The sequence below is a fragment of the Apteryx mantelli genome, chromosome 2 (genome assembly GCF_036417845.1).
Source record: "Apteryx mantelli isolate bAptMan1 chromosome 2, bAptMan1.hap1, whole genome shotgun sequence".
Lineage (NCBI taxonomy): Eukaryota > Metazoa > Chordata > Aves > Apterygiformes > Apterygidae > Apteryx > Apteryx mantelli.
The window spans coordinates 150656567-150683419 of record NC_089979.1 but is presented as its reverse complement, the minus strand read 5'-3'; the positions used below and the strand labels follow the sequence as shown (position 1 = coordinate 150683419).

Below are 26853 nucleotides of genomic sequence, written 5' to 3'. Positions count from 1 at the left end.
CAAACAAAGCGTTATCATGTGTGCTGGGAGAAGTGAAGGTGGAAGCAGCAACATTCTAGCTTTCATTCATTAAGATTTCCTAGGATTTCAAGATGTATATTGACAAGGTCTGCATGAAATAAAATTATAAAACAAAGATGAACAAGTGAAAAAGTGCAACACATGATACAATAGCAAAAACAAAAATGTGACTTATCCTAGAAAAGCACAAATTTATTAAGTTCAGAAAAAATCAGAAATGTAGGTATTGAATACAGGTTGGGATGAGATGTAAGGATGACAAAAGATGCATCATGATTCTTTAGAAACAGCTGCAGTACGTTTTGTGCTGCATAAATCAAAACGCAGTGTGGTTTTGTTATGTCTCTACCTTGGACGTTATATTTAGTCTTAAGCATTTAACTGCAAAAACAGTGTTGATAAGGTATAGGGATGTTAGGGAGTAAGTATTGAGGAGTCTTGAGAGATTGAAAGTGAACCTTTAATTCGTGACTTTGCATCTATGATAAGTCCCAGAGACTCAGTCATATCGGTTTTGTGCTGTCAATCTATGGAGCATCTCCCAGAGAAAGAAAGAAACCCTGAGTGACTGAGATTGTGAAAAATAAACAAGCAGTTCTGAATTGACAGTAAAAAGTCCTGAATGAATCAATTTTTTTCAGTCAATTTTTTTCTTTTTAACATCTATTGTACTTCATACTTAATATTTAGTGCAATGTTATTTTGAGATTATAAACTGAGGAACCAGGAAAAAAAGCATTGAGAGGTTCCTATGGCAACCATAGAGTGTGAACTCGCTCTCTATATATGAACATTACGATTACTGTAATGTCACATTGTGGTACTGAATCTTGCTGTTTGGCAGTTATATATTTTACAGTGTGAGTCAATTGATGATTGTGGAAGTGTTTCTAATAATGGCATTAAAATCAATGATCAGATTTTTGTTTTGAAATAGAATTGTTCTGCTGTGTGATGCAAGTCATTTTTTTCTGTTATTTCTTGAATGCACCATGGCTGAAGGGTTCAGAGTTGTATTATTGTATATAGGTTTTAGGCAGAGTGAAGGCTCAGTCTTGTCCTCTGACAGCAACGGTTGTCTGGTCAGAACACAGGGATTTACATAATTGTGTGCAGTTGCGGCACAGCCGCCAGTGTGTGAATATGCAGATTGATGGGCTACTCTAATCCCCCGGCTCTCAATGGCCTTTGTGTTTGCTTAACTGCTCACCAGCAATGAAGATGCTATTTTAGCGTCTTCCTTTCAGCTGCAGCCAGAAATACCAAATGCAAATGAAACAGCGCTGCTGCAAGTCTGCTGAAAGAGATTTTTTTTAATTTAAAAAAAAATCTCATTCATTAATCCCTGCACCTCACTGTTATCTTTTCTTTCTCTCTTTTTCAACTAGCAACCAAGGGCAAACTGCTCCTTCAGTAATTCCTGCATGTTGGTTTTTCTAGTTACTGAAATTCCATCTTATTTGGAAATGGAAAAATCTTTTGTCACCATCTTGGTTACACATGCCCTGATAGGCACTGGAAACAATCTTTTTGCTTTCTACAGTCTCATACTAGTGTTGACCTGAATATGTCCCTGACTTTTGAAGAATGACCTGGCTTACTCTACAACAAAAGGCTTATGCTTTTAAGCCTAAACTTAAAATATTCTCTATCTCCACTTTTTCTTTAGTTCTAAAATAATTTTATGAGGAAGGAGTTGCTTGCTTTGTTTTTTCTGTTGTTCTTTACAAAAACAAAATAAATGCTGAAACTTATATTAGAAAACATACGGGATGCAACCTTCATTCCTGCTGTAGCCCTGTTTCCCAGGAAACGAATCAGAGCAGCATGAAGAGGATCTAAAGCTCCTAGATCCAGTGCAGAAATGTGAAGGCAGGTCTAAAATTGTCTTTTAAGGCAATGACTGCCAAAGACCTCTTCCAAAGCCATGGTGTAAGAGTTTTTTGGGAACAGAAGAGAAATCTTTTGGTGGGTGTGCAGCAGGCGGACTTGCAGAAATTTTCAGCTGGGCAACACTACAACCTTTACAGTTGTTCAGAAAGGCTATGTTAATTTAGACAATCTTTTTCCTTGGGGACCATGAATAATTCCTGGGGCTGCCACATTGCTTATGATCAAGTGGCTGCAAAGATGCTTTGCAAGTCCCTGGCCTTTGGCCGTGAGCATTGGCTGGTGCAGTTTCGTCGGGAGTGGAGGACTGCCGAGGCATGCAGCCCACACTGCGTTGTGGGGCAGGCACACACGTGCCCCCACTGCTGCTGCTGCTGTTGAGGGAAGAAGAAGAAACCCCTTAGTCCACCAGTAAATCCTCCCCTACCTTGTAAGTTCTGCTGCCCTGTTATTTATTTGTGGAAAAATGTTTGACCTCAGAGCACTGGATTTATTTATGAAATAAAAGCAAAGTATTCAAAAGTTGCATATTTGGTGGGTTTTGGTAAAGCTAAAGCTTTCTGATGTTATTAGTAAACTACAGTGTCACATTAAGGTACTGCAGCTATTATTAAAATTGGATTAACCCAGTCTCCCTGTGGGTAGGGAGATTAGATTTGCACATGCACCAATTTTGCAAAAACTCCATTAACTATATTTATTAATTTTGCTCTTGCTTTCTCTGGAATGTTCATACTTCCTGGCCATGACTTTTTTTTTTTTTTAATTTGGTACCTTCCTTAAGTCTTCTTCCGTCTTCTATTAATGGTAGGGTTTCCATATGTCTCCCTTATGTGATCTTATCTTTGCTGCTGTTAATGAATTTGAACTAGACCCATTTGAGAATTTTTCATCAGAATGACTTTACACTAGAAATTTCTGTAAAACAAATTTATCAAAAGAGAATGTTTTACTGATTTTTTAAAAATATCTTTTTTATCAGGAAAATCAAAATGTACTATGTTGTTGAGATTAGTTTGACCTGATTGACTGTATTATATTTTATTGAATTGACCTCAAGAATTTCTTCTTTGAGTTAGTTGAAAAAACGAAAACCAAAGCCCTTGAAATTGTATGCCCATACACATGCACACTGAACCTTTTGTTGATAGCAACTGATAATTTTTGCAAAACTATTTTCCAGAAAAAAATACTAAGTGAATTTCTTCTAAAATAGCTGAGTCCTCACTGTGAGTGGCACAGGTAGGTACATTTTACCTGTGTTTATAAAGACTGTTCCAAAAAAAGAATGCACTTATAGATGTTTTGTCAAGTGTTAGATGCTCCTGTTTTTCCACAGGGGGAGGAACAAATATGTTGCTCAACACTTGTTGTATTAAGAAATAGCAAGGAACATCATTTATTTAAAAAATAAAGATATGACTTTGTTTAGTTCAATAAAGCCTGGAGCTTAATGGTGGTTTAAATACAACCAGGAGATGATAGAAGGCGCAAGAACAGGCCACAGTATGTTTCTGTCCTACACCGGTACTAATAATCATTATAACATATTGGTAACTGAGACTGCGAAAGATCAAAGAAGTGTTAATGTGTTTATACTTTTATTTTATGCAGTTACATCCAATTTCAAAATTTTGTCTTTGTTCTTTCAGAACGATCAGTCTATGCAAGATATGCAGATAATAGGAGGAGATGATCTTTCAAAGCTGACTGGGAAGGTTTGTTAATTTTAAATTTAAGAAAGAAAATACATCCACTAAAAATAGTTGAGAAAAACTGTCATTTTGCACATTCACTGTCAATTTCAAAGTCAGGTACTAGTACTTTCACAGATGGGTTATATATTCGGGTATATATTTTTGTTAATTTTTGGAATTAAAGAAACATTCATTTCCATTAAATTGCTGCAATGCCATTGCTTTCGCATTGCAGATGCCTAAAAAGGTCAGAATGTAGCCCTCCATCCTAGTGTAGGGATTTCCCAAATAGTGATAGGCATACCATCAGTGATATTGTGTAGCAAAATTTGTGCTGGAATGCTTCCCCCGAGCTTGTTTATGTCTTGAAGTCTTGTTTTTTCTGTTTTTGGTGCTGCAGGCAAACCTAATGCACTTTGAATATCCCTGTCCAACATATGAGCAGTCTAATACAATTTTGCTTAAGTGTGTAAGGTTCAGTTGTGGAACCTGTCATACAGCTAATCAAATGGGATACTTTATTTCAGCATCAGGCTGTCTGCAAGGCTGAATATGTTTTGCACTATGACTGAACATTGTGGTAATGAAAGACAGGGAGAGGTCTGATGCAGTGAAAAGGCTATTTTCATCCAAGCATGTTGATACAAAGCAGTGCTTGAAGAGGAAGGAAGACTGATTTCATTAGGCAAATGGTCTATGTGGAAAATGGTCAGAAAGGGATATTCACTTATGCATTAAGACAATAACACTTATTTTGTTATTTGTACTGTGCATACATTTACTCTTGGATTAGCTGGCACTAAACAGCATCAGTTTCTTCAGAGCACTCAAATGCAGCACCAGTAAGCTCATTTGTTTTGTTGTACTATAGCACACTTCAGAAAAGGAAGAAAAAAACTTAATTTAAAATATTTCATTAATGTTAAATAGGCTTTGATGCAACTAGAACTTAAATAAAAAACAACTATCATACTCAGGCAATTTTAGTGATACATATGTCCTCAATTTGCACTTCTAAATTCAACTGGGTGGGTTCTTTTTCCAGATGATCACTAAAGCATGAATCATGTTCTTGTGTAATATTTATCATTTGCTCCATTCTAATATTCAATCACTGGAGTTACCTGTTTTTCTGCAATGATTTTGCATGTTTCTCGGCTTCATAGGCAGAGCTGGCAGTGCACCTGTTAAGGTTACCTAACATTTCTCTTTCCCAGATAGTCTGAGTCCTTTCTCACATTCTAGGCCCAGCTCCCCTTCCCCATCTCTCAATCCCAAATTTTCTTGACGAATCTATCTCACCAGGCTTATTATAAGATCTTGGTTTCAGTTACTTACATCTTTTCCAGATATAATCTTTCTAGTATAGTTTGAATTCACTGATGCAAAATATTATTGCCTGTCTCAGGACTTTTGTGTGTTTATGTGTGCATATGCATATAAGAGAGAGGGAAACTTTCAGCCAAAATAGTTCTGATTTGTCCAAAAATAAAGCACATCATTGCTTTCTTATACTGAAAATGCTCGTGACCTTTTGCTTATTGGCCCTGCCCTCCTGTTCCCAGGTGTGGAACAGGGACATCAAATCTGTTTTGAAGCTAGAAAATATTTGGGGAGAGAACTGAACAGGAATACAGTTTAGGATTGTTGGGTTGTGGGGGCTGGGACCTTGGGTAAGCATGAAGGGGCTGGTTTGGGGATGAAAGCAGTTACCAATGAGGAGTCATCCAGGGACAGAAGCCGGCTGTGGAGAGGCTGAAGCAGAGGAGGAAGGGAGGGCTGAGACTGACAGAGCTCATGGGGTGAACAGAGGTTGCGTGTATGCAATTGTTCCTGTGACACAGCTGATCTATCACTAATTAAATAGTACTTTCACAATAATAAGTGAAAACAGGGTTTCCTTCAGATTCATTTTACTAATTGAAAAACTGAGATGCAAACTTGAGCTCAAATGTTCATACTTACACATCTAAAGTTGGATATATGAAGGAGTGACCTTATGTCCACAGATGCCAACTCCCCCATCTGTTGTTGACTTAAGCAATTAGTTCAAGTATGCAGCACATTTTACTAATCAACCATTTGCAGACTGATTCAGAGCCTCCTACAGTCAATGTAAATCTTTCCTTGAAGTTTTTTAATTTAATGTCTTTGTTTAGCTGCTGGCTTTTGAAACTGCTGACTTTAGTAACCATTTTAAAGTCACTGAGTGTATTAGTGGAAGACTTGCTGGTAGAATTCAACTTGCCCACTTTTAAGTGAAATGGACACTTCTTCTGCCTGCTTGGAATACTTATTAACGAAGGATTGTAATTATATCAAAAAATTGATATGCCAAGTTAAAACCTATTAACTTAACGATCATGGAAGATGTTTTCAAAAGTGCCTGCGTGGACTCAGAATGTAAGTTCCATTAACTTTCCGTCAGGTTCAGGAGCATAAATAGCTAAAACACTTTTGAAAACTGCAGACAAAAGATACTGAGATTTTGATCTTAAAGTGATATTCATTAAGTAATAATACCTGGAACCTCAGTTATCCTATAATCTTAGTGAACACTAAATAGAAAAAATAAGACTTTATGTATTTCTTAACAATTATCTCCCTCTCTCTGCTACTTTATATTGAAAAATAGATTGCTGAGTAGCTTCATGAACATGCTGTTCTCTGGCAGTGTTTTTTTCCGAGAAAGCTTTAAGAAAGCAAAACATTTTAAAAGCAAATTAAAAATAAACTGTTAATGATAATAGCTCTTCAGAAGGAAAAATATCTCTTTTGTACCTCTATAGAACATGCTTTTGTTTATAAAAAAATTAAAAATGTAAAAAAATACATAATAACCTAAAACACGAAAAAGATAATATTCTGAGAGAAGGGAATTAGCATGCAGACCCAGATTGTTACCTGACAAAAATGATCCACAAATTCAAAATTCTCCTTCTGTGAAGAAGGTCATGGAGCTGAGACTCAAGATTTCCATTGCATGAATCATTAATAAAGGTACCTGGAGAATGAGTCCTGATGTAGCCTAAGACTTTAATGCTTTATAAGTATTCATTTCTGTGCAGAGAAAATGGAATAAAATTTGAAAATAGGGAGGTAATTAATAACTGTTCAGAAAACTAGAGGCAATGCAAGACGTTTACCTTATCCACATGGATTGCCATAAAAGAACAAATAATATAACCTTACTTAGTGTTAATACTATAAGAATACACAGTACTGCATAATGCTGTAATAATTCATAACACATTTTAAAGTATTTGTAGCATCTAAACAAAAATATTTAACAACCTCTAGAAATGTCAGTAGATCTAACTGTACCAGTGTTGTGAATTATCACTGCTATTTACCTCTTACACTTTTATGTGTGTATATTTTGTCTTAATATATTGTAAATAACTTGGGGTTTGTATCTTTGTTGAAGGGAAAGGAACAATTATTGTAATCTGATATCCAGAAGCATGGCAAATACAGAACAGCATTAATTCCAAGAGCTGTGGAGCTGATTACATTGTCCAAAGTCTCTACTGGCAGAAGTTATTCTTTAGATTATTCCATATGGAATATGTCCTGTAACCTTTTAAAAAAAGCTCCTATACCATTTTGACTTGTTTCCTCACAAGTGAGACAAGTTAGACAAAATGACATACTTATAATTTATATAGTTTTGTACTTACATACTTATTACGTTTGTGTAATGTATTTAATTTCAAAATTACATACATATAATTATTCAATTACCACTTTTTCTATATAACATAGAATGTGAACAAAATTAGTCATTCTTATTTATTAGATTAATAAGAACTTTTAATTAAAACAAGGTAGCTACATAGTTAGTAAGGTACAATTATAGAGCCAATGCGCTTCTACTGATATTCCAGCTGTAAGGATCATCCCAGTTTGTCCATAATATGGATCAATGTATAATTTCCTTCATGAAGAGTTATTCCTCTTGTTCATATTAAATCCATTTTGTTGACAGTCAGTGGTTTTGATGCTATTGGAGAAGCATATACAGTAATAAATACTGATCAAGAGGAAAAGAAAGTGCATGTCTTGTATTCCTCCTCTTCATTGTATTAGTTTGAACATTCTACCATTATTCTGGTTTTCTCCTGAAATGCCTTGTCAAGTCATATCTAAAAGAGAGTTCACTCAGAGGAAGACATTCAACATTCAGTAGTCCTTACTTCCTTCTGGCAGGATATGTGTTATAAAATCTCTAGACTTCCTTTATGTATCTGTAGCCTAAATCAATTTATCCATTGTCTATCATTTTCATTCTTCTCTCACTTGTCATATGGGAACACATTCCAGGGACGTACTTCAATCTCACTTTCTTTTCAATATCTATGTCTCTTATTTCTTTTATTTTATTCAACCATTTTCTCTGCCTGTCATAAGTTCTAACGAGTACTGAGAATTGTTTCCCTATCATTCTCCTAAATATGTTAGCATTTGAATATTTAATAAATGATCCATGGGGCAGCTGTGCAACATGGAGTTTTATTCTCTCACTTCTGCAATAGTCATGTCCGCGATTCATCTTTACATCTCAGTATATTCCTATCATATGTTCAGCCTTGCCTTTTTCATCTTTTCAGTGGTTGATATATTTTGTCATCTCAAAGCGTTCTGTGTCTTCTGTACCTCTATTTAACTGCCATCTTTAGTCATATTTGTCTTTCTGCTTTTTTTCTTAATAATTAATTAGGTTTTATACTGCCTACTCCTGACAATTATCAACTTTAACTGCTTTTCCCACAGAAAAAGACATTCTATTTTTTGTTCTTCCATGAAGTTGATAACCTTTCTTTGCACTTCCTTCTTAGCTAATCTGTTCTACTGTTACTTTTTGATTATTTACTCTTTTTTGTTCTGGAGGAAGGAAAGTACAAAGGAAACTTTCCAGACTTCCCACCTCGTTTTTCACATGGGCTCTGTTCACCCACTGTCTACCTGCTTTTACATCATATGAATTCATAATTCTGTTGATTGCACCTGTGTCAAAAATCCTCTTCCAACTCCAAATTATCAGACAATTACACTTTGTCATCTAAGTAAGAGAATGGAGATGGTGATCCATTCATGCATTACCTTTAGACTGATTATGGTAATCTGCCCTACTTATGCACAACAGAAGCATTCTGTAAAAATGGCTGCAAGCAGAACGTGTAGGTACAGCATTCAACACAACGCTCTAGGAACAAAAAGTTAATGACAGCATATCATCATTCCCTCCATTAGATCACCCACTGCTGACTTTTCAAGATACTGAGCTAGTCTGAATTGATTGTAAGTAGCTAGCATCTATGTACATAGACTCTTAACACACTAACCAAGTTGCACTCATCAGCAGCTGACACTGACCAAATTCAGTGTCTCAAACAATAATATCTTTCAGAAAAGATAGGTGGTCTTTCGGGAATGATGTTAGCTGTGGATCAGCCCAGCAGAAAAGATTAAAATCAGCCATTTTTGACCTTTTATAGAATTCGGTCGAAAGCTCCTTCTTATATTTCTAATAAGAGAGCTGGTTAACATTCAAGGATCACTTCCTCCAAGCTCAAGATCAGTGCATGCCTATGAGTAAGAAGTCAAGCAAAGGGAGCAGGAGACCTGCACGGATGAGCAAGGAGCTCCTGGCAAAACTCAACCAGAAGAAGGAAGTATACAGAATGTGGAAAGGGGGACAGACCACCTGTGAGGAATATAGGAATGTTGTCAGAGTATGCAGGGATGTGACGAGGAAGGCTAAGGCCCGTTTGGAATTAAATCTGGCAAGGGATGTCAAGGGCAACAAGAAGGGCTTCTTCAAATACATCAGTAGCAAAAGGAAGACTAAGGAAAATGTGGGCCCTTTGCTGAATGGGGTGGATGCCCTGGTGACAAAGGATGCAGAGAAGGCAGAGTTACTGAATGCCTTCTTTGCTTCAGACTTTACTGCTAAGGCCAACCCTCAGGAATCCCAGACCTTGGAGGCAAGAGAGAAAGTCTGGAGAAAGGAAGACTTTCCCTTGGTCAAGGAGGATCGGGTTAGAGATCATTTAAGCAAACTTGACACCCACAAATCCATGGGCCCCGATGGGATGCACCCACAAGTGCTGAGGGAGCTGGCGGACATTATTGCTAGGCCACTCTCCATCATCTTTGAAAGGTCATGGAGAACAGGAGAGGTGCCTGAAGACTGGAAGAAAGCCAACGTCACCCCAGTCTTCAAAAAGGGCAAGAAGGAGGACCCAGGGAACTGCAGGCCAGTCAGCCTCACCTGCATCCCTGAAAAGGTGATGGAGCGACTCATTCTGGATGCCATCTCCAAGCATATGGAGGAAAAGAAGGTGATCAGGAGTAGTCAGCATGGCTTCACCAAGGGGAAATCATGCCTAACCAATCTGATAGCCTTCTATGATGGAATGACTGGCTGGGTAGATGAGGGGAGAGCAGTGGATGTTGTCTACCTTGACTTCAGCAAGGCTTTTGACACTGTCTCCCATAACATCCTCATAGACAAGCTCAGGAAGTGTGGGTTAGATGAGTGGACAGTGAGATGGATTGAGAACTGGCTGAATGGCAGAGCTCAGAGGGTTGTGATCAGCTGCGCAGTCTAGTTGGAGGCCTGTAGCTAGCAGTGTCCCCCGGGGGTCAGTACTGAGTCCAGTCTTGTTCAACTTCTTCATCAGTGACCTGGATGAGGGGACAGAGTGCACCCTCAACAAGTTTGCTGATGATACAAAGCTGGGAGGAGTGGCAGATACACCAGGGGGCTGTGCTGCCGTTCAGAGAGACCTGGACAGGCTGGAGAGGTGGGCAGAGAGGAACCTCATGAAGTTCAACAAAGGCAAGTGCAGGGTCCTGCACCTGGGAAGGAATAACCCCATGCACCAGTACAGGTTGGGGGCTGACCTGCTGGAAAGCAGCTCTGCGGAGAAGGACCTGGGAGTCCTGGTGGACAAGTTAAGCATGAGGCAGCAGTGTGCCCTTGTGGCCAAGAAGGCCAATGGTATCCTGGGGTGCATCAGGAAGAGTGTTGCCAGCAGGTCAAGGGAGGTGATCCTCCCCCTCTACTCAGCCCTGGTGAGGCCACATCTGGAGTACTGCGTCCAGTTCTGGGTTCCCCAGTACAAGAGAGACATGGAGCTACTGGAGCAAGTCCAGCGAAGGGCTACGAAGATGATTAGGGGACTGGAGCATCTCTTTTATGAGGAAAGGCTGAGAGAGCTGGGCCTGTTTAGCCTGGAAAAGAGAAGGCTGAGGGGGGATCTTATTAATGTGTACAAATATCTAAAGGGAGGGTGTCAAGAGGATGGGGCCAGACTCTTTTCAGTGGTGCCCAGCGACAGGACAAGAGGCAACGGGCACAAACTGAAACACAGACAGTTCCATCTGAATATGAGGAAAAACTTCTTCACTGTGAGGGTGACAGAGCACTGGAACAGGTTGCCCCGAGAGGTTGTGGAGTCTCCTTCTCTGGAGATATTCAAAACCCGCCTGGACGCAATCCTGTGCAACATGCTCTAGGTGACCCTGCTTGAGCAGGGGGGTTGGACTACATGATCTCCAGAGGTCCCTTCCAACCTCAACCATTCTGTGATTCTGTGTAATCTCTCAAAAGTCTTCCATATTATTTTCTATCTTGATGACGTGTGAGTATCTGTAGATGTGCACGCTGTTAAATGATTTCTGTTCTAACAGCAATCCTTCTAGCCTCCTTTAGACCTCTTCACTAAAACTTGGTGCTTTGCTGTTTAACCTTTGTTTGTTGATGATTCTTCAGCTGTATATCATGGCTTCTTCAAAGCTAATTTATATTAAGTTGTCATAAAATGTCGTGTTTAACCAGTAGGACCTGAGGTTCCCCAAACACAGTGCTAAGAAAGCTAGGGCTGTAGGTGTGATGAGTAAGCTGATAATTGGTTAACAACTGAGCTTGAGCAATCACATTATCAAATTAGGTACTCTTTTGAAGATATAGTCTACACATGAAAAGAAAGTATTTTTAGAAATAATCTTACTCAAAAATGCAGATTTTGAATGGAAATTGAATTTAAGAGAATCAAAATATTATAATGTGCCCTCCCCCAGAAAAAGAAATAGATATAGGTAAGGGGCTATATCTTTCTTTTATCTTTCATATTTTTTATTGCCTTCACCTTAAAAGAAGGCACTTTTTTCCAACATCTGTGTATTCATGCATACTTTATAAGCTGGTATTACTAACAGTATGTTATATATATCCCCAAATAGTTTAAGAATAATTTTCTCCAAGAAGCAGAGAGGAAGGAATTCAGGACATCAATGGAGCCTTGTGGTGAAAGTATTTCTGTCTGTCCCAATTCGCATATATTTTCTCCCCTCATAAGACCACAATTACTGCTGTACTATATAGGATGAAGTGTTTGTCTAGGCTTGCATGATCTCTTCAACAGCAGCCAATTGGAATTTTATTAGGGAAAGGATATGTGAGACAGAACAAGTATAAAGACTTCCTAAATACAAAGTTACATCTGGACTGTCATTTTGAATAGATCCAATGCTAGAACTGTTATCCATGTCTGTCTCATCTCTTTGTAAATCCAGCTATGCCTTTAGTCCCATGAGATCCTACAGCAATGAGTTCCATATTTAAATATTTGTGAAAAAGTTCTTTTTCTTTCTTTTAAGCTTGCTACTTGCTTACTTTTTATGAGCTTTTCGAGACATAGGTAAATCTGCCTTTTTGAATTGCTTCTCAAAAATCTCTGCAAATCTTCCCACATTAGGGTTCATTTTTCTGTTTATTCTGCAGTACAATACTTTGGCCTGAGACCAATAAAACTTTGTATAAAGATTCCTCTATTTTAAGATCAGAAGGCACTCTTATAATCTTCTTATCTGAACTTCCGGGTAACTTGGAGTAAGGAATCCCACCTGATAATTTCTTCGCTGGGCCTACAGTTTCTCTTTTGAGCCATAGACTATTTTCAAGTCTTGATTTAAACACTTCAGGTAACAGAGAAGGCTACATACTTCACGCATGTTTTACTGGTAGTTAACTGTCATCGTTTCTAAAATGGTGAACCTAATTTTCTTTTCTGAATTTGGATAGCTTTTGCCCTTAGCTGTTATTTTTTGTACCTTTGCCTGCTAGTCTGAGGAGCCTACCATTATCAAATTTATGGTGCCATATGGTTGCTTATTTGCACATGATCTGGTAATTACTTAAGTTTCTTTTGGACAAAGTAACACACTGGGTGCTCATTGTAAAATAAAGTACTAGCTTACTGTAGGATGTAAAGGAGGCAAGGTTTGAAGGTAGAATTGATAAAAGGAGACTAATATATCTTATTAAATCAATTGATAGAGCTGGAAAAAAAAACAATTTCAAACATGAAGATCTTTCTATTGGTCTGAACAGAATCAGCAAACTTCAGGCTAAGTACAGGCTGAGAGTAATTCTTAATTTTAACCTGCTGTCGTAATCAGTTAGACAATTTGGGAGAAAAAGGTGATTGCCCTGTGCAATCATCTCCCCTACTACCAAAGTGGGAGATAAAAATTTATCTGAATTAGAAAAAGAGAGCAAATTATCAGCTGTGGAATACTGATAAATGAGTTGGAGGCAGGTTATGAGGAGAGATTGTAATATGCCATAAAACCAGTATCTTATTGAGTCCATGATTTTTAGTGCACACAATGGTTCTGAATTTTTGTTCGCAGGATCAACTGTTGAAGGTATTTTGTGGTCTCTTTGAGGATGTGGGCTGAGAGGTCAAAGTTCTTTTGTGAAAAATATTCTCCCATTGGGAACTGGGTTGTTAATTAAATAAAAGATATTACTTCCTGCTACAAACCTTACTTCACCCTAGGGTGTTTTTTTCCAGGGTTCAAATCATTATTCTTCTTTAATTTTTAAATTCTCTCTGTTCTTCTTAGCAGTTTTTTTTTTTAACATGTGTACATGTTATTCTATTGATTTTATACTAAGGCATTTAAGGAGAAAATAGCTTCTTTGTGTACCTACCTGATTTTCTTGCTTTACATGCAAGGGCTGTGTTTGTCCTGTTAGCTGTAGTATTGTGTTAAGTATGGTTGTTTATTTGATTATTTGAGTAGAGTTGCTGCTTTCCAAGAAACACTCCCCCTTTCTAAATGTACAGCTTAGCACTTTACCTTTTTAAAGTATTTATTATATGTTATGCGAATACAAAGACAGTCTTTGCCTCAAATACTGAAATGTTTATTTCAAAGCATAGCAATTTTTCCCTTGAAATTAGCCTTCTAAATAAAATACGAAATCAAAATCCAGAAAAAAAATGTTATTCTTTTCCAGGAAGGTGAAAATAGTTTCCATAATGCTTACTACTGTCAGGCAGGAGGCACACGTGATCTCATTACTATACTTGGTCTTGTTAGCTGACATTGTTCCATTTATTATTGACCTGTGGGAAGGTAAACAATAGAAATGTGTTGACTCACTGCTTGAGTATTTTTCAGCTTATCACAAGTCAGATTTTTCTTGCATGTATTGTAATAACAGCCCACTACTTGCAGTGTGTAGGTTCATGTGGCTTTGAAAGGCAGTAGAGTACAGAGAACTGTTTCTCAATTTTTGCAGGTTTCAGTTCATTACTAAAGGTTTTTAAATTCCCAGAGACATACATATTTATTATAGAAGTGAAAAGTGCATCCATGAAAGGAATGATGGTCTTCTATAATTTATTTGCGTGTATGTGCCTTTGAACACATGACAAATGAATTCACATGGTATGCAAGAATTAGAAATTATTTTTTCTTTGTTTTACATAGTACTAATATTGTCAAAAACCTCCTGCTTTTTCCAGATGTCCCAAGGCATGGCATTATAAAGCATTTCTAATACTTCTAAAATAAAATATGAGGGCAAATTTTATTTTTGTGTAGATCTATTTTACAGTGTAAATATCATATATGCACAGTGTCCATATGCAGAGTGTCTAGTTGTGTGCACCCTGATCACTCAAAACAGGAGAATTTTAAGTTTCACAGCAGCCCTTTCCCTCCTGCATTCAACAAACAAAGTTAGAGTACAGAGTGCACCAGCCTCCTTCCTGTCAGCTACCTGGGAGGAACAGCCAAAAACACAGGATAAATCACAGTCATCCATACCCATCAGCTCCCAGCCATTCCTCTGATCCATCAGCAATGAAACCTTTGGCTTCTCCTTGCAACCACTCAGTATAAAAATGTATTTCAATCTACCTGAGGGTTGAGCCACTGCACCTTTTTTATTTGGACTGGAAGAAATCTTTTCCAGGACATATTTTAAAAAGTTGACTGTTCGCTCTGTGTCTCACTGTAAGATATATCAGAACCATTATTTGATTTCTGGACCTATTTCATAGCTGGTATTGGTGAAGGTGGCTTTACTTAAAAATTATGCCATCTTCAGTCTAGTCAACATGTTAGTAAATATTCCTATTTCCTGTTCTCCAAGCTTCAAAAATAGACAAAAAATATTGAATGCATGCTAGAAGCCTGGATTACTTTTCCTCTCATCTGGTTTCCTTGCTACAGCTGTATCTGAAAGAGCAAACCAGTCTTGATCTATATGACAAGAGGACCCCCAAACACATATGCTGGGAAGAAAACTTCTTCAGAGTCCTTGGCATGTCTCTTGTCCAGCTATCAGTCATTGTGATGTCACCACAAACTGATCAGTTTCACCAGTCTCCTGCCCATCAGCTCACAGGTGGATTTTATGGTGAAACCAAATAAGGTCTAGCCCATCTTTGTGACCTTTCCCAAGGCATGCTAGATGCAGCCAGTTGTACATTTAGGATGATGGTGACAATACTAATAACATACCAACCTGTTGTATTCACTACATTCTTTTTTATCTTCTAGGCATTTGCTCAATTATAAGCTAACCCATTTCAGCCAGCTGTAGTTAAACATACCAGTACCTTGTCTTGGATACTCTGTGTCGAAACTTTTTTTTTCCCAATTTATTTCTCTGCTACTCTAATCCTTTTCTGGAACCCCTCTATCAGTAGTCTGCTTCAATAGGCTCTCTTCTGATAGTGGTAGCAATACAATCAGTTTCCAAGTATATCAAGTAGTTTTATAGGAGATGGTTTCTGCTACCAGAGGATGTCAAAATGGCAAACCATTCAAAATGGCAAACCATTTTGAATGCCTTCAGTCACAAGCAAAAGCTAACTTTAGTCACAGTAACACTGGCTAATCAAAAGAGGGATTAATGTGTCACTCAAGTATCAGGCTGTCTGCTTATTTATATATATGAAATGCTTTCTTACCTAAATATTTTATAGTGGCTTTTCCAGTACAAAGTCCTTACATACGGACTTTCTCCAAAGCACAGGGAATCCTTACTTATGTTTTGGAAATAATGAGAATGTGCATAATACAAAACAGAGTATCTGTGTTTCCTGAGCTAGCTGATTAAAGGGATTATCAAAGGACCAAATCTCCTAGTGCCTATCATTTACAACTCTTTGACTCCCTGAATCTGAGAAGGAAGTGGCAAGAATAACAGAATGCTGGTCACAGAATTTCAAGGTCCACCAATGTCCTTCCTTCTCAAGTTAATTAATCAATACAAGATCTTATCCTTCAGTTGAAGCCTTGTGCAGGTGACTATCACTCTTACGGTCAGATCATCCTTCAGTGATGTCTGGATACACATTCACCTTCACTCCTTCAAGTCATTTGTGATAAGGAAATGTAGACTAGATTAAATTTCTATTAGATGGATGTATAACTAGTTGGAAAGCTGTTTTCAAGAAAGTTAATTATGCTTCACTGTCAGACTGGAGGGATCCATTAAAGGATATTCTTCAGGGACTATGTAATATTTCATTCATGATTTAAAAGATGGAATTAGCATTAAATGCTAATGATACCACCTGGAACAATACTACAAGGTAGGATTATGGTTTTAAGAATTATTTTAAGAATTTGGCTCAAAGCACATAATGCTTTGAATGAATTTGGCATGAAATGACAATAAAGATGAATACAAACTTCTGTGTTTATACAAAAGTAATCTTTTGCATAAACACAAAATGAGGAAGGACTGACTAAGCAACAGTTTTGGACTGGAGATGATAGGTGGATCACAAGTTCAACATGAGTCAACAGCATACCTTTATAAAAGAGGGAAGCATTGTATTGGAATATATAAAAAGGAGGATTATTTGTAAGGCATACAGAGTGGTTCTTTTATTGTTCTCAACACTGAAAAAAGCTTCTCTCTAGTCTGGGGCACCACAGCTGTAAAAGGATTCTGACCAATTGGACAGTTTCCAGAGGAGAACAAGAGAATGATCATAAATCTAGAAATATAACTTGTGAGGAATCGTTGAATGATTAGGGGTTGTTTAATCTGAAAACAAGAAAGCTGAGGAAATATATCTGTCTTCAAATATGGAAGAAGCTAAAAAGAGAAGAAAATAAGTTTTTTTCTATGTCCTCTGCAAAACAAGTTCAGGTCAAATATCAACAGAAACTTTCTAACTGTATTTTTGCTCTTAGATAATGAGGCACTGAAACACATTGCCTGAGGAAGTTCTGACGTCCTCATCAGGTTCAAGAACAGGTAAATCAGATATCTGACAGGGATAGTTTAAGTCAATTCTTTGGGCCAGGAGAATAGTCTTGATGACCGTTCAAGGTCTCTCTTCAGCCCCATTTTTTATTAATGTCTAAAAAATTTTTCTCACAAGTTAATTAGTAAGGTCTATCTCTCTCAGTTGGTTGTACTCCTAATTCCATGGTCAGGGAGGCTGCTGTTGCCATATTCTGTCTAATTTTATGTTTTGTGCTTGAGAGTAAACAAGAGAAGATCTGTGTTTCTGCTCATGATAGGATATCTGAAGCGGTTTTGGTAGCAAAATCCATGTTTGTCAATGAAATGTCCCAGGACTATACTTTTCTCTCAATCTGTCCTGAGGGCACTGACAGGCCTTGCTGTTCCTGCTCAGCTCCCCTGTCTCCCTCCGAGCCTCCCCCATCACTACCCAGGGCCAGGCCCCCATTTCAGCCCAGCCCAGGGCTGTCAGTCCCTGCCCCATGACACCATATCAGTGCCAGGCTCCAGCCCTGCCCCAGCCCTGGCCCAGCCACAGATCCCACCAATCTGGACTCCAACCTGTGGGCTGACCTCCTGTCTCAAGCTCAGGTCTCATCACTGTGGACCTGCCTGGTGATCACTGGGCTATGTCTGACCCTGGTTATGGTCACTGGACCTGATCCTGACTCTGGCCTGTGGATTGACCTCCTGACTTGACCTCAGACCTGCCTCACCACAAACTTGCCTGATGATCTGGACTCTTGACTGAACCTGGCTACCATCTCTGGGTCTGCCCTGCTCACCTTGCTTGGGCACTCTGAGGCTGGGCCCTGGTTGGAGAGACCCCTACCCTGCCAGCCATGTTATCACACTCAGCTCCCATCTCCCCTTGCGGAGCAACTGGCCCTCGCTACACCCTGACACAATCTGCTAATGCAGGATTCTGCAGCCCTCTGCCATGTCAGTTTTGGTGTGTCTCATCTCAAGCTATCATTGCTGGATAGGTCTTTTCACTAGAAGACATCTGCTTTTCCTTTGTGAGGAAACTTCTTGTCAACAATATGAAGAACAGCAAGAGTTCCACTAAGCTGGCAGAATGGGTAAGGATGTCAAGCTCGCACTGTTGTGTTGTCCTCTCCTACTGGATGCCAGTCCCAGTCATCCTGGATTATTTGCTGGAACTTAAGGCATTCATCTCCTTTCTTAGTTCTGGTGAGGTTTTTCCACTGCCACCTATAGCTTTCTGCACATCTGTGGATTGTTCTGTATGTATACACACACACACACACAACATTTTAAATATATTTATATAATGTGTGTGTATATGTAAATATATATATATACACACATATAAATACCTACACACACACACACACACACACACATATATATATATATATCACCAGCTGTGCAATTTCCTTGGGAGGATTGTTGAACCATTGCTCCTGCACATAATCTTCAGGTGTTCACTGATTGAATCCACTCAGACCCAGATGTCCTGGCCTCATCTTTGAAAATGTTTTTCCTGGTTATGATTCCATCCAGGAAGCAAGATAAGATCCAAACCCTTTTGGCTTGCTCCCCTGCCTGGTTTCTTTTAAGATAGCATGTCCCTGTAAGCATGTTGTAGTCTTCTCCTGAACATGGTTTTGGTCTTTCCTTTTAACTAGAGAATTAACATATTTCCATTCTTTTTTGAAGGAAGAGGTTTCTAGATGCAGGACATCTTTGGACTTTGGTTGTTAAGAGGGCTTTGACTCTTTACCTCCACAGGGTTAGGTCTCTCAGATCCCAAAGTTGTTTGTGTCAGCAGCTGAGAAGTTGAAAGTCAGGCATGCCAAGCTGGATAACCACTAGTGAAACCTGTTATGAAAGCACCAAAAAGGAGCCACCCTCCAAGATTAATGCACGTTCCATCAGAGCTCAGTCTAAATTAGTGGCTTTCTTGAGGGATATCTCCATTGCTGACATCTGCTGAACTACTACTGGGAGTTCCCTCCACACCTTTACCAAGTGTTTTGCCATTTCAGAGCATCGAGGAATAATATAGTGTGTGGTAACATGTTTCTGCAGTGGTTGTTTGCATAAAGCATGCCACATTTCCCCACCAAACACTGTGATTGTTAGGAGGAACTTCAGTATGAATATACATATGGATAATCCATATTAGTTATTTCTATTTTGAAGATTAAAAAAAAATTACATAACAGTTAATGAAACTCTCAAGGGTGTGTTGTTTATGTACCCTCTCACTTTACACCCTCCTTTTCCATGCTATTTGAGTCTTTCCCAGAACTCTCAACTTTGGGATTCTGTGACTGAAAAGAAAGTTAGACAAGCTCCACATTAGGTATGCAGCAAAGCCAACAAGCTTTTCCATAAAAAGGAGTGTAAGCTAGTCCTGTGAATACTGCATGTATGTGAAACTGTTGGTCTCATGGTTTTCGGGACACACTCACAATGTGAACATGCATGTAAGATACATATTTATACAGAGAGAGAGAGGGGGATATATGTGTGAGATAACTTTCCTTTTGCTATTGTAGGTTCCATCTCAGAAAGTAGGTCTTCATGCATGACTGTAATAGGGAGCACTATCCTTTGCATGTGCATATGATAGTGCCCACTAATAAATAGATTCTTATTGCTTCTGATAAGAACATTATTATTGGTTTTAACAGAAGAGCAGAAGTCATCTAAGACACTGTGCTGCCTGGAACAGTGATGAACCATTTCAGCAAAAACATCAGCTTGTGTGATTGTGCAGTCGTAAGGCTTGACATCACTGCTCTTACCTTGACCACTCCTTTTCTTTTCAAGTAATACAAATGATTTCAGCAGCATTATTTGAAGAGAAGAAGGTGCTTTAAGTCTGAGGAGGGGTGGTACAAGTTGGCCCATAATCCTTTACTCTGTGAGGGCTCTAGGGAAAAAAATGGAACATATTTCAGAGTAAAAATATTATTACTGAAGTCTCATATTACCATGGGAATAGTATTTCAATAAATTGAATAAACTGTTGAGTACACTGTTGAGACACTTCTGGTCACACTGGAATAAAGTGCAGTTCATCCCATTTGGATTTCTTCCATCTGATTGTATCATCTGTAGCTATATCTGTTCTTGCACAAGGGGGATGATCTAGACAGAGCTGAACCAAGTCAGAGCCCCTGACTGCAGGGGTTGCATTTCTGTCTGGCTCTTATTCAGGGCACACAAGTCAAACAGAAGCTCCTTGTATCCTAGCCTGTTGTACATAAAAGCATAGATGTATTTATCTTCATTTTACTTCTTAAAATGTTGTTTCTTTTAGTTTGTGAATTTGTGTAACCATGTTTCTATTTGTTTGTTTATTTCAGAATGTTCTAATTGTGGAGGTAAGTAGGCCACTTCTATCATATTGTACTTTGTTAATAAAGTCACATAGTAAAGTCATGATTGTGTATTCAATTTCTAAAACAGGCTGGGTTGCAGCTGGGTTTAGACTTCCTGAACTGGGAGGCAGTGAAGTGGGTAAAGAGTTGATTTACTTAATGACCTCTCAGTCTTTTTGCAATTGCACGATGAATCAAACTGCATTGGTGCGGCTCTAATTTGTACGCTAACCTTCGTTACTGCATCACCTGATTTGTTCTTGTTATGGCTTCATGAACTGCTGTTCTGCAAGTTGTTCTGTTCCTTGGAGGGCAATGAATCAACTGCAGTGATGCCCTAAACTTCCTAGTTGCATGACTTTGAAATAGTAGCATAGCCCTACACATCCTTTACAGCTTCAGTGTTGTTTACATGCTGGATCAGAACATTAGTCATTCAACTCTCCTGACTGCTGCTCATCAGCACTGCATCCTGCAGTATTACCTGGTGCAGCAACATCACAGATATGTTGCTGATGTAAATCAACAGCATTCAGTTGTAGAGAAGCAAAAAAAGAATTGTGTCACCTCACTGGCACTGCAAAATTTCCCTTAATAAATGTAAGTGATTCTCTTTAAAAATGGTAGAAGAGCAACTGAGATGGTTAGAGGGCATGTCAAGATCTGCCTGGCATTTCAGGCCCAATCTGCTTCTGTGAGGAAGGAGCAGTAAGATGAACAGGGTAATGAGGGAAATGTATAGATGTTGGAATGTCTTTCCATAGCAGAGGGAAAAATATCAGCAGCCACAGAAATGGCTAGTTACTGTAAAAACTGCTAGGAGCTCCATATTTGTTAACACTAATTGCTGTGACAGGAATAAAAAATGTCTGCAGCAAAGTCTGTTAAAGCTATTTGATAGCTGAGCAATAGAGGTAAGGTTTTGCTAGTGGAAATTACACATCTATGAAGTTCAGGAACAACTGCTCTCCATGTGATGCTCAGTTGGGTGGGCATATATTTATTTCATTTAGACCAGGTGAGTAGAAAGTGCTTGCTTCAAAGAACATGAGCTCAATCCTAACCTTTTTTGGATGTGGCTTACAATACACTGGGAGAAATAATATCATTTCCACAAGATAAGAATGTGGAAGTGCTCAGTTGTCATCCAGATTTCCTTTTTTTGGCTTTGCTTTGTTTTTTACTTACTATATTTTTCATGTTTTGTAAGGATATTGTTGGAACTGGAAGGACTATGAAGGTTCTGCTTAATAACATTGAAAAATACAAGCCAAAAATGATTAAAGTGGCAAGGTGAGTAAAACAACTACAAAACTTAGTAATCAACTAGCAGACTGAAACAAAAGGCTAGTCACAATGTATTTTCCCGTGCAGATTCCCCTTCCAAGACCCTGTTTTAATCCTGTGCTGCGTTATCGCAGGGGGAGCTCTGCAGAGAAAGCTGCCTGAGTCCCTGAGATGGGGCAGAGGAGAGGAGTGGAAATGCCTTTGCATTGTCCTGCAGTGGCAGCGACCCCTCCAGCCATGCCAAGACTGGCAGCGATAGCATTTGAAGGGGAACACACTCATCTCTTCCCTGCCATCAGCATATTGTTAGAAGGAGAAGCAGAAAGAGAAAAGTGATTCATATGACTCAGAAGTTTTTTGACAAGAAGGGAATAGTTATTTATGCATGTTATTCTGATAAATATCTAGATATACTTTTTTGTTGTTTTTAATTACAGTTTGCTGGTGAAAAGAACATCTCGGCCTGATGGGTACAGACCAGATTGTAAGTGGTATTGTGAAAATCTTCTTTATATCACAGCTACCAATATTCTACCACTTGTCTTTCATATCATTTTAGTAACTGCTAGAAACATTGTAAAATTTCAGTTGTTAGTGGGATTATAGGATGCAATGAAATGATTTGTATAATGGTGGTTTGGAAAGTCTGGCATCGTTATAGTCTGATGTTTTCTGCAAAATGCCAACTTTCTTATAAAGTTATGAAAAGGTTAGATTTTTTCCATGACAGGTGAGTGTTTTGTCTTCTGTCTCTGACAAACTGCAGGGCAAAGAAAGTCCTTCTCTTCCCTTCCTCATTACCTCTCTTTGAAGGAGCTGCAGGATTCCATCTAAACATGATTTTTTTTATTGTGACCTAGTTATTCCCAAGTTTTAAGTATTTTATAACAAAAAAATAAAATTTTCATTATTTTTTGAGAAGTATTATCATTTAATGGCTGAACAATGATATTATAATTAAATTCCCCTCTCCTCTTCCCCCCCAGAAAAGCACATGATAAATAGGGCTTTTTAAACTTACTCCTGCTGCTCTGTTGTTTGTCCCACACCAGCTATTGTCATGTTAAACTTATTAGAAAAAATGATGGAATAACAGGCATGTGGCTAAGTACTGATAAGAACAGATCCATCTAGAAGAGATCCACCAGTACTTGCTACTGAAGAAGGCTCTGGTCAGCTGAGCTGGGGAGCGGGATAGAAGGAGAGTAGGCAGATGAATACCAGGAGGCAGCATGAAGGGATTTGGGAGAGAGGGAAAGTTCTGTGAAGCAAAAGTTACTTAATGCTGGACCAATTTTAGCCCAATAATCTGAACTTTGACCCAATCATTTCTATGTGCAACTTTTTATATATTTTTTTTAATATTTGGAATTTAATCCAATAAAGTATATATTTTACTAAGTTCACTAACATTAAATATATTAAAAGTACAATAAAATTACTGCATGAAGGAAAGCTTAATAATTTTATGTAATAATTTATAAAATGAAACGTGTGTTAACCACTTTCTCATCTATTTGAACTGTGATGAATCTTACAGAACATCAGAGGCCACTCTTGTAAATCACCAAGAGTGCTGTGTCAGTTCCTCACTTACCTGAATTTGCAATTTCAAAATGTCTCTTACCCACAGATTTTTAACAAATGAATAAAATCCTCCCTTGAATATCTGCAATTTTTTTTATGCTGACCTATTTTTCTGTAAGTTTGTGTTTTTGTCTAGTTGGATAGTGAACAATTTGGAAAGGGTCTAATTCTTTTTATATAGTGCTGATACTGCACCAGGCTTCACACTCAAAAAGATATGTTCTTATGCTTAGCTTGAAGTGTGTGAGTTGTATGATTGAACTACAATACATCTATTCACTTTACAGTAAGTATATGCATAGTCTTCATAAGATTAGGGCTTTATTTTGCTCAGCATCTGAGCCATTTTGGTAGCATAATATGCATAACAGTTTTTGCAACTCTCAGAAGAGAATATATAAGCCTCTGCATAGTTCTGTAAGTTATTTCTTAATTAAAATTATATTTTGTTTCATCAGTAGTGTGATACTGGGTGGCTGTCATTACAGACGTACGCCAACGGAGCTGAAGGCCAACCTAGGCAGAACTTTTTTGCCCTGATTTTGGCTTCCTTCCACAGTATCAGAGAGGCCTCTCTACTGCCAGTTCCAGCCGGAACCACAGAGGCAGGATTCAGGGCTCAGATGTGCTGTGCCCCACACAGTTGTACACCACCTCCTCCTAACTCGCAACTGACTGTTCATGTGCCTGTCACAAATAGTCTATGAGCCGAATTGGTGCATAGACCTACTGCTAACCTTAGCTGGCTGTTTAGGAGGAAAAAGTAACATAACCTGAACCGACTACGTGTATTTATAGCTTTCTGGTCAGAGAATCAACACACGAATTGAAGGGCTATATAATAGCCACGTATTTTTTATTGATGGTGTTTGTTATTTGTCTCAATACAGATTATGGATTTGAAATTCCAGATTTATTTGTGGTAGGTTATGCCTTAGACTACAATGAGCACTTCAGAGATCTAAATGTAAGTGTTTTTACAAAATCATTGTTTTACTTCTTTGGGGTGTCTTAAAGAGCCTGTAATTTCCCTCCCCACTGGGGTCTTATGTCATGGTTGTGATCCTTTCAGTGAGTACAGACCTCCCTGAAAAGCCTCTCCCTGAAAACCCAAGGGGTCATTGCTCAGCATTGTGCATGATTCCTCCCCACAGCTTCCGATCTCTCCCGGCTAAGAGCAGAAGTTGTCACCTCTGCCACGCTTCCATTGTCCGTGAGCCTGGGACTTTGCAGTTCCACCATTCCCAGGTGGAATTGTGGGCAGGGACAGCAGGAGAAAGTGCAACGTAGCTACAGCTCAGACAGCTTAGATCTTTTACTGCTCTGTCATCTGCCCCTTTTCTCAGCGAGACAATGATGGAGAAAAGGTGCAAGCCTTGGCAGTGCTTCCTGTGCTACTCCCAGGGGTGGAGTTCAAATCTGGGAATTACAAGAGGAAAAACTCTATAGCTAGACAGTGAAATCAGAATTCAATTCCAGGTCTCTGGAGAGAAAAGGGGTAATTACAAGATCACTGGGTTGGTCAAACAAATCTATTTCTGAACAATTCATTAATAATTAATAAGGTAATCAATTACACTGTTGCAATCACTGTTATATTTTTTCAGCACATATGTGTTATCAATGATCATGGCAAGGCAAAATACAGAGTCTAACACCGTAACGTCCTCACCTGAAGATCTGTAAATTCAGTGAACAAGAATTTTGACTACACTCCCTCAAACACCTCTCAGAAGAGCAGTTCAACTGGCCTGTTTCTTTCAACGCAGTATAGTAAGGGGAATAAGGACTCTAGAATGCTGACTAGTGTATATACAGAAGTGAGAGTTCCTGTCTAAAATGTGGAGGGCTTTTGAAATTATTACTTTTTTAAAGTACAAAAATTACACTATAATATGCCTTGCAACTAATAATTTGTCTGCCTCAAGTCTCATTGTGAATACATCTTTCCTTCATTCAGTCCATCATTCTAAATCAGCCGTTATTACAATTAATGCACTTTGCTGTGTTGCATAAGATTGCTCAAAAGTGCCATTCTGTGTCTTAAGTTTGGTTTTATTTTACAGAATTTTGTTAACTTCAGTGTCACTTTAGTCTTGGTCAAATCTGCTGCTGCCAAACTGAAAACATTATTTTGATTTAATTCTTCAATTAGAAAGTTTCTACTGAAGTGGTATGTTGTATGGTAGTACATTTCTGGTAGGCCATTCTTGCCTGTCCCAAACAGAAATTTTAACTCTTGAAGTACACTGATTGAGACTGCTGATGCAAAATGAACCTTTACAAGATACTCTTGATCTGAACTTTGAAGATGTTGTGCTTTTGGTGTGTCCTGTAGGCATAGATCTACTCAACTGTGCTTAACGTACTGAATTTTAATCAGGAGAAAACAATAGCAGGCAGGCTTCTTTTATTTCTATAGGACACAAACAAGTTGAAAAATTAACATAATGTTCTCCTGTGCATATTTTCTTAAATCCTGGTAAGCACAAAAGTTTGATGCTCGTCAGACAGTTATTCAATTATAATTTGATTTTCATCAGATATCTGAGATGAGACTTTTTGCAACCATCTGTCTTCTTTAGGAAAACAGATCTATCAATGTTGGAGAATACCAGTATTAAAAAAAAAAAAGTAAAAAGTGCATAGCAAAACACAGAAAACAAGTTAACATATAAATGTTGTAGACTGTAGAGATTCCTTCCTTTCCTTATCCATTGTGTTTCAAGAAGTTTGTTAATTTACCAGTTGTATTAATTATGAAAATTTTAGTTCTGTACTGTATGCAGCTGTTCTCAACTTCTTGGGGGAAGCAAATGCAAAGTAAGTAGCCGTAACATTAATAGCTTTGTTCTGAACTGTAAGAGACATATTGTTATTAGGCTTCAGTTTTCTTTAAACTAATAAAGAAACAGTAAGAACACTTGTTACATTGCACAGTTGTTTAAAATTATTTTCCTGCTTCATCATATTTTGCACATCCTGTAAATCTCTTTAAAAATATACATCTAACTGGTAATCTAAACATACCTTATGTATGTATACTGTGGCTAATAAGCTATTTTTATTTGGATAAATTCCATTATGTTAATGGCATGAAATAGAATTATTGTGATTGCTAGAGAAATGTTTTAGTCCTTTCTTCTTTATTCTTTTAACCTATATTTTAAAAAATTTCTGCTGAAAAAGTTTTCTTTCTTAGAATATCCTTCTTCTGTTTTGGAGAAGAAAGCGTACCCATACAGCTCCTGGAAGAAGCTGGTGAAGAGAGTTTCATCTCTTTTTCTTTTATGAGAGTCTTAAAGTTTTTCTTCATGCTTCTCTTTTCTATGTTTTTACTAGCATAGGCACACTGAGTAGACATGCTGAAACTCAGGCTTAGTCTGGGAGATCCATGAAGTTACTTCCTTTCTTCCTCTCTTCTTAAAAAGGCACAGTCCAC

The 26853-nt window shown here is 38.2% G+C and overlaps 1 protein-coding gene across 4 annotated transcripts in view; it reads left to right on the top strand.

Moving 5' to 3' along the window:
* PRTFDC1 (phosphoribosyl transferase domain containing 1) overlaps nt 1–26334 on the top strand; it is a 51897-nt gene extending 25563 nt beyond the window's left edge. For 3 of the 4 annotated variants that reach the window (XM_067291794.1, XM_067291795.1, XM_067291796.1), the window contains 6 exons: nt 3564–3629; nt 20523–20540; nt 21748–21830; nt 22262–22308; nt 24302–24378; nt 25019–26334. In XM_067291794.1, coding sequence (XP_067147895.1) covers nt 3564–3629; nt 20523–20540; nt 21748–21830; nt 22262–22308; nt 24302–24378; nt 25019–25066 — 339 coding nt within the window. In that variant the 3' untranslated portion in view covers nt 25067–26334. The remainder of the gene's footprint in view (nt 1–3563; nt 3630–20522; nt 20541–21747; nt 21831–22261; nt 22309–24301; nt 24379–25018) is intronic. The other variant, XM_067291797.1, reaches the window with a different exon arrangement.
* The last annotated feature ends 519 nt before the right edge of the window (nt 26335–26853 follow it).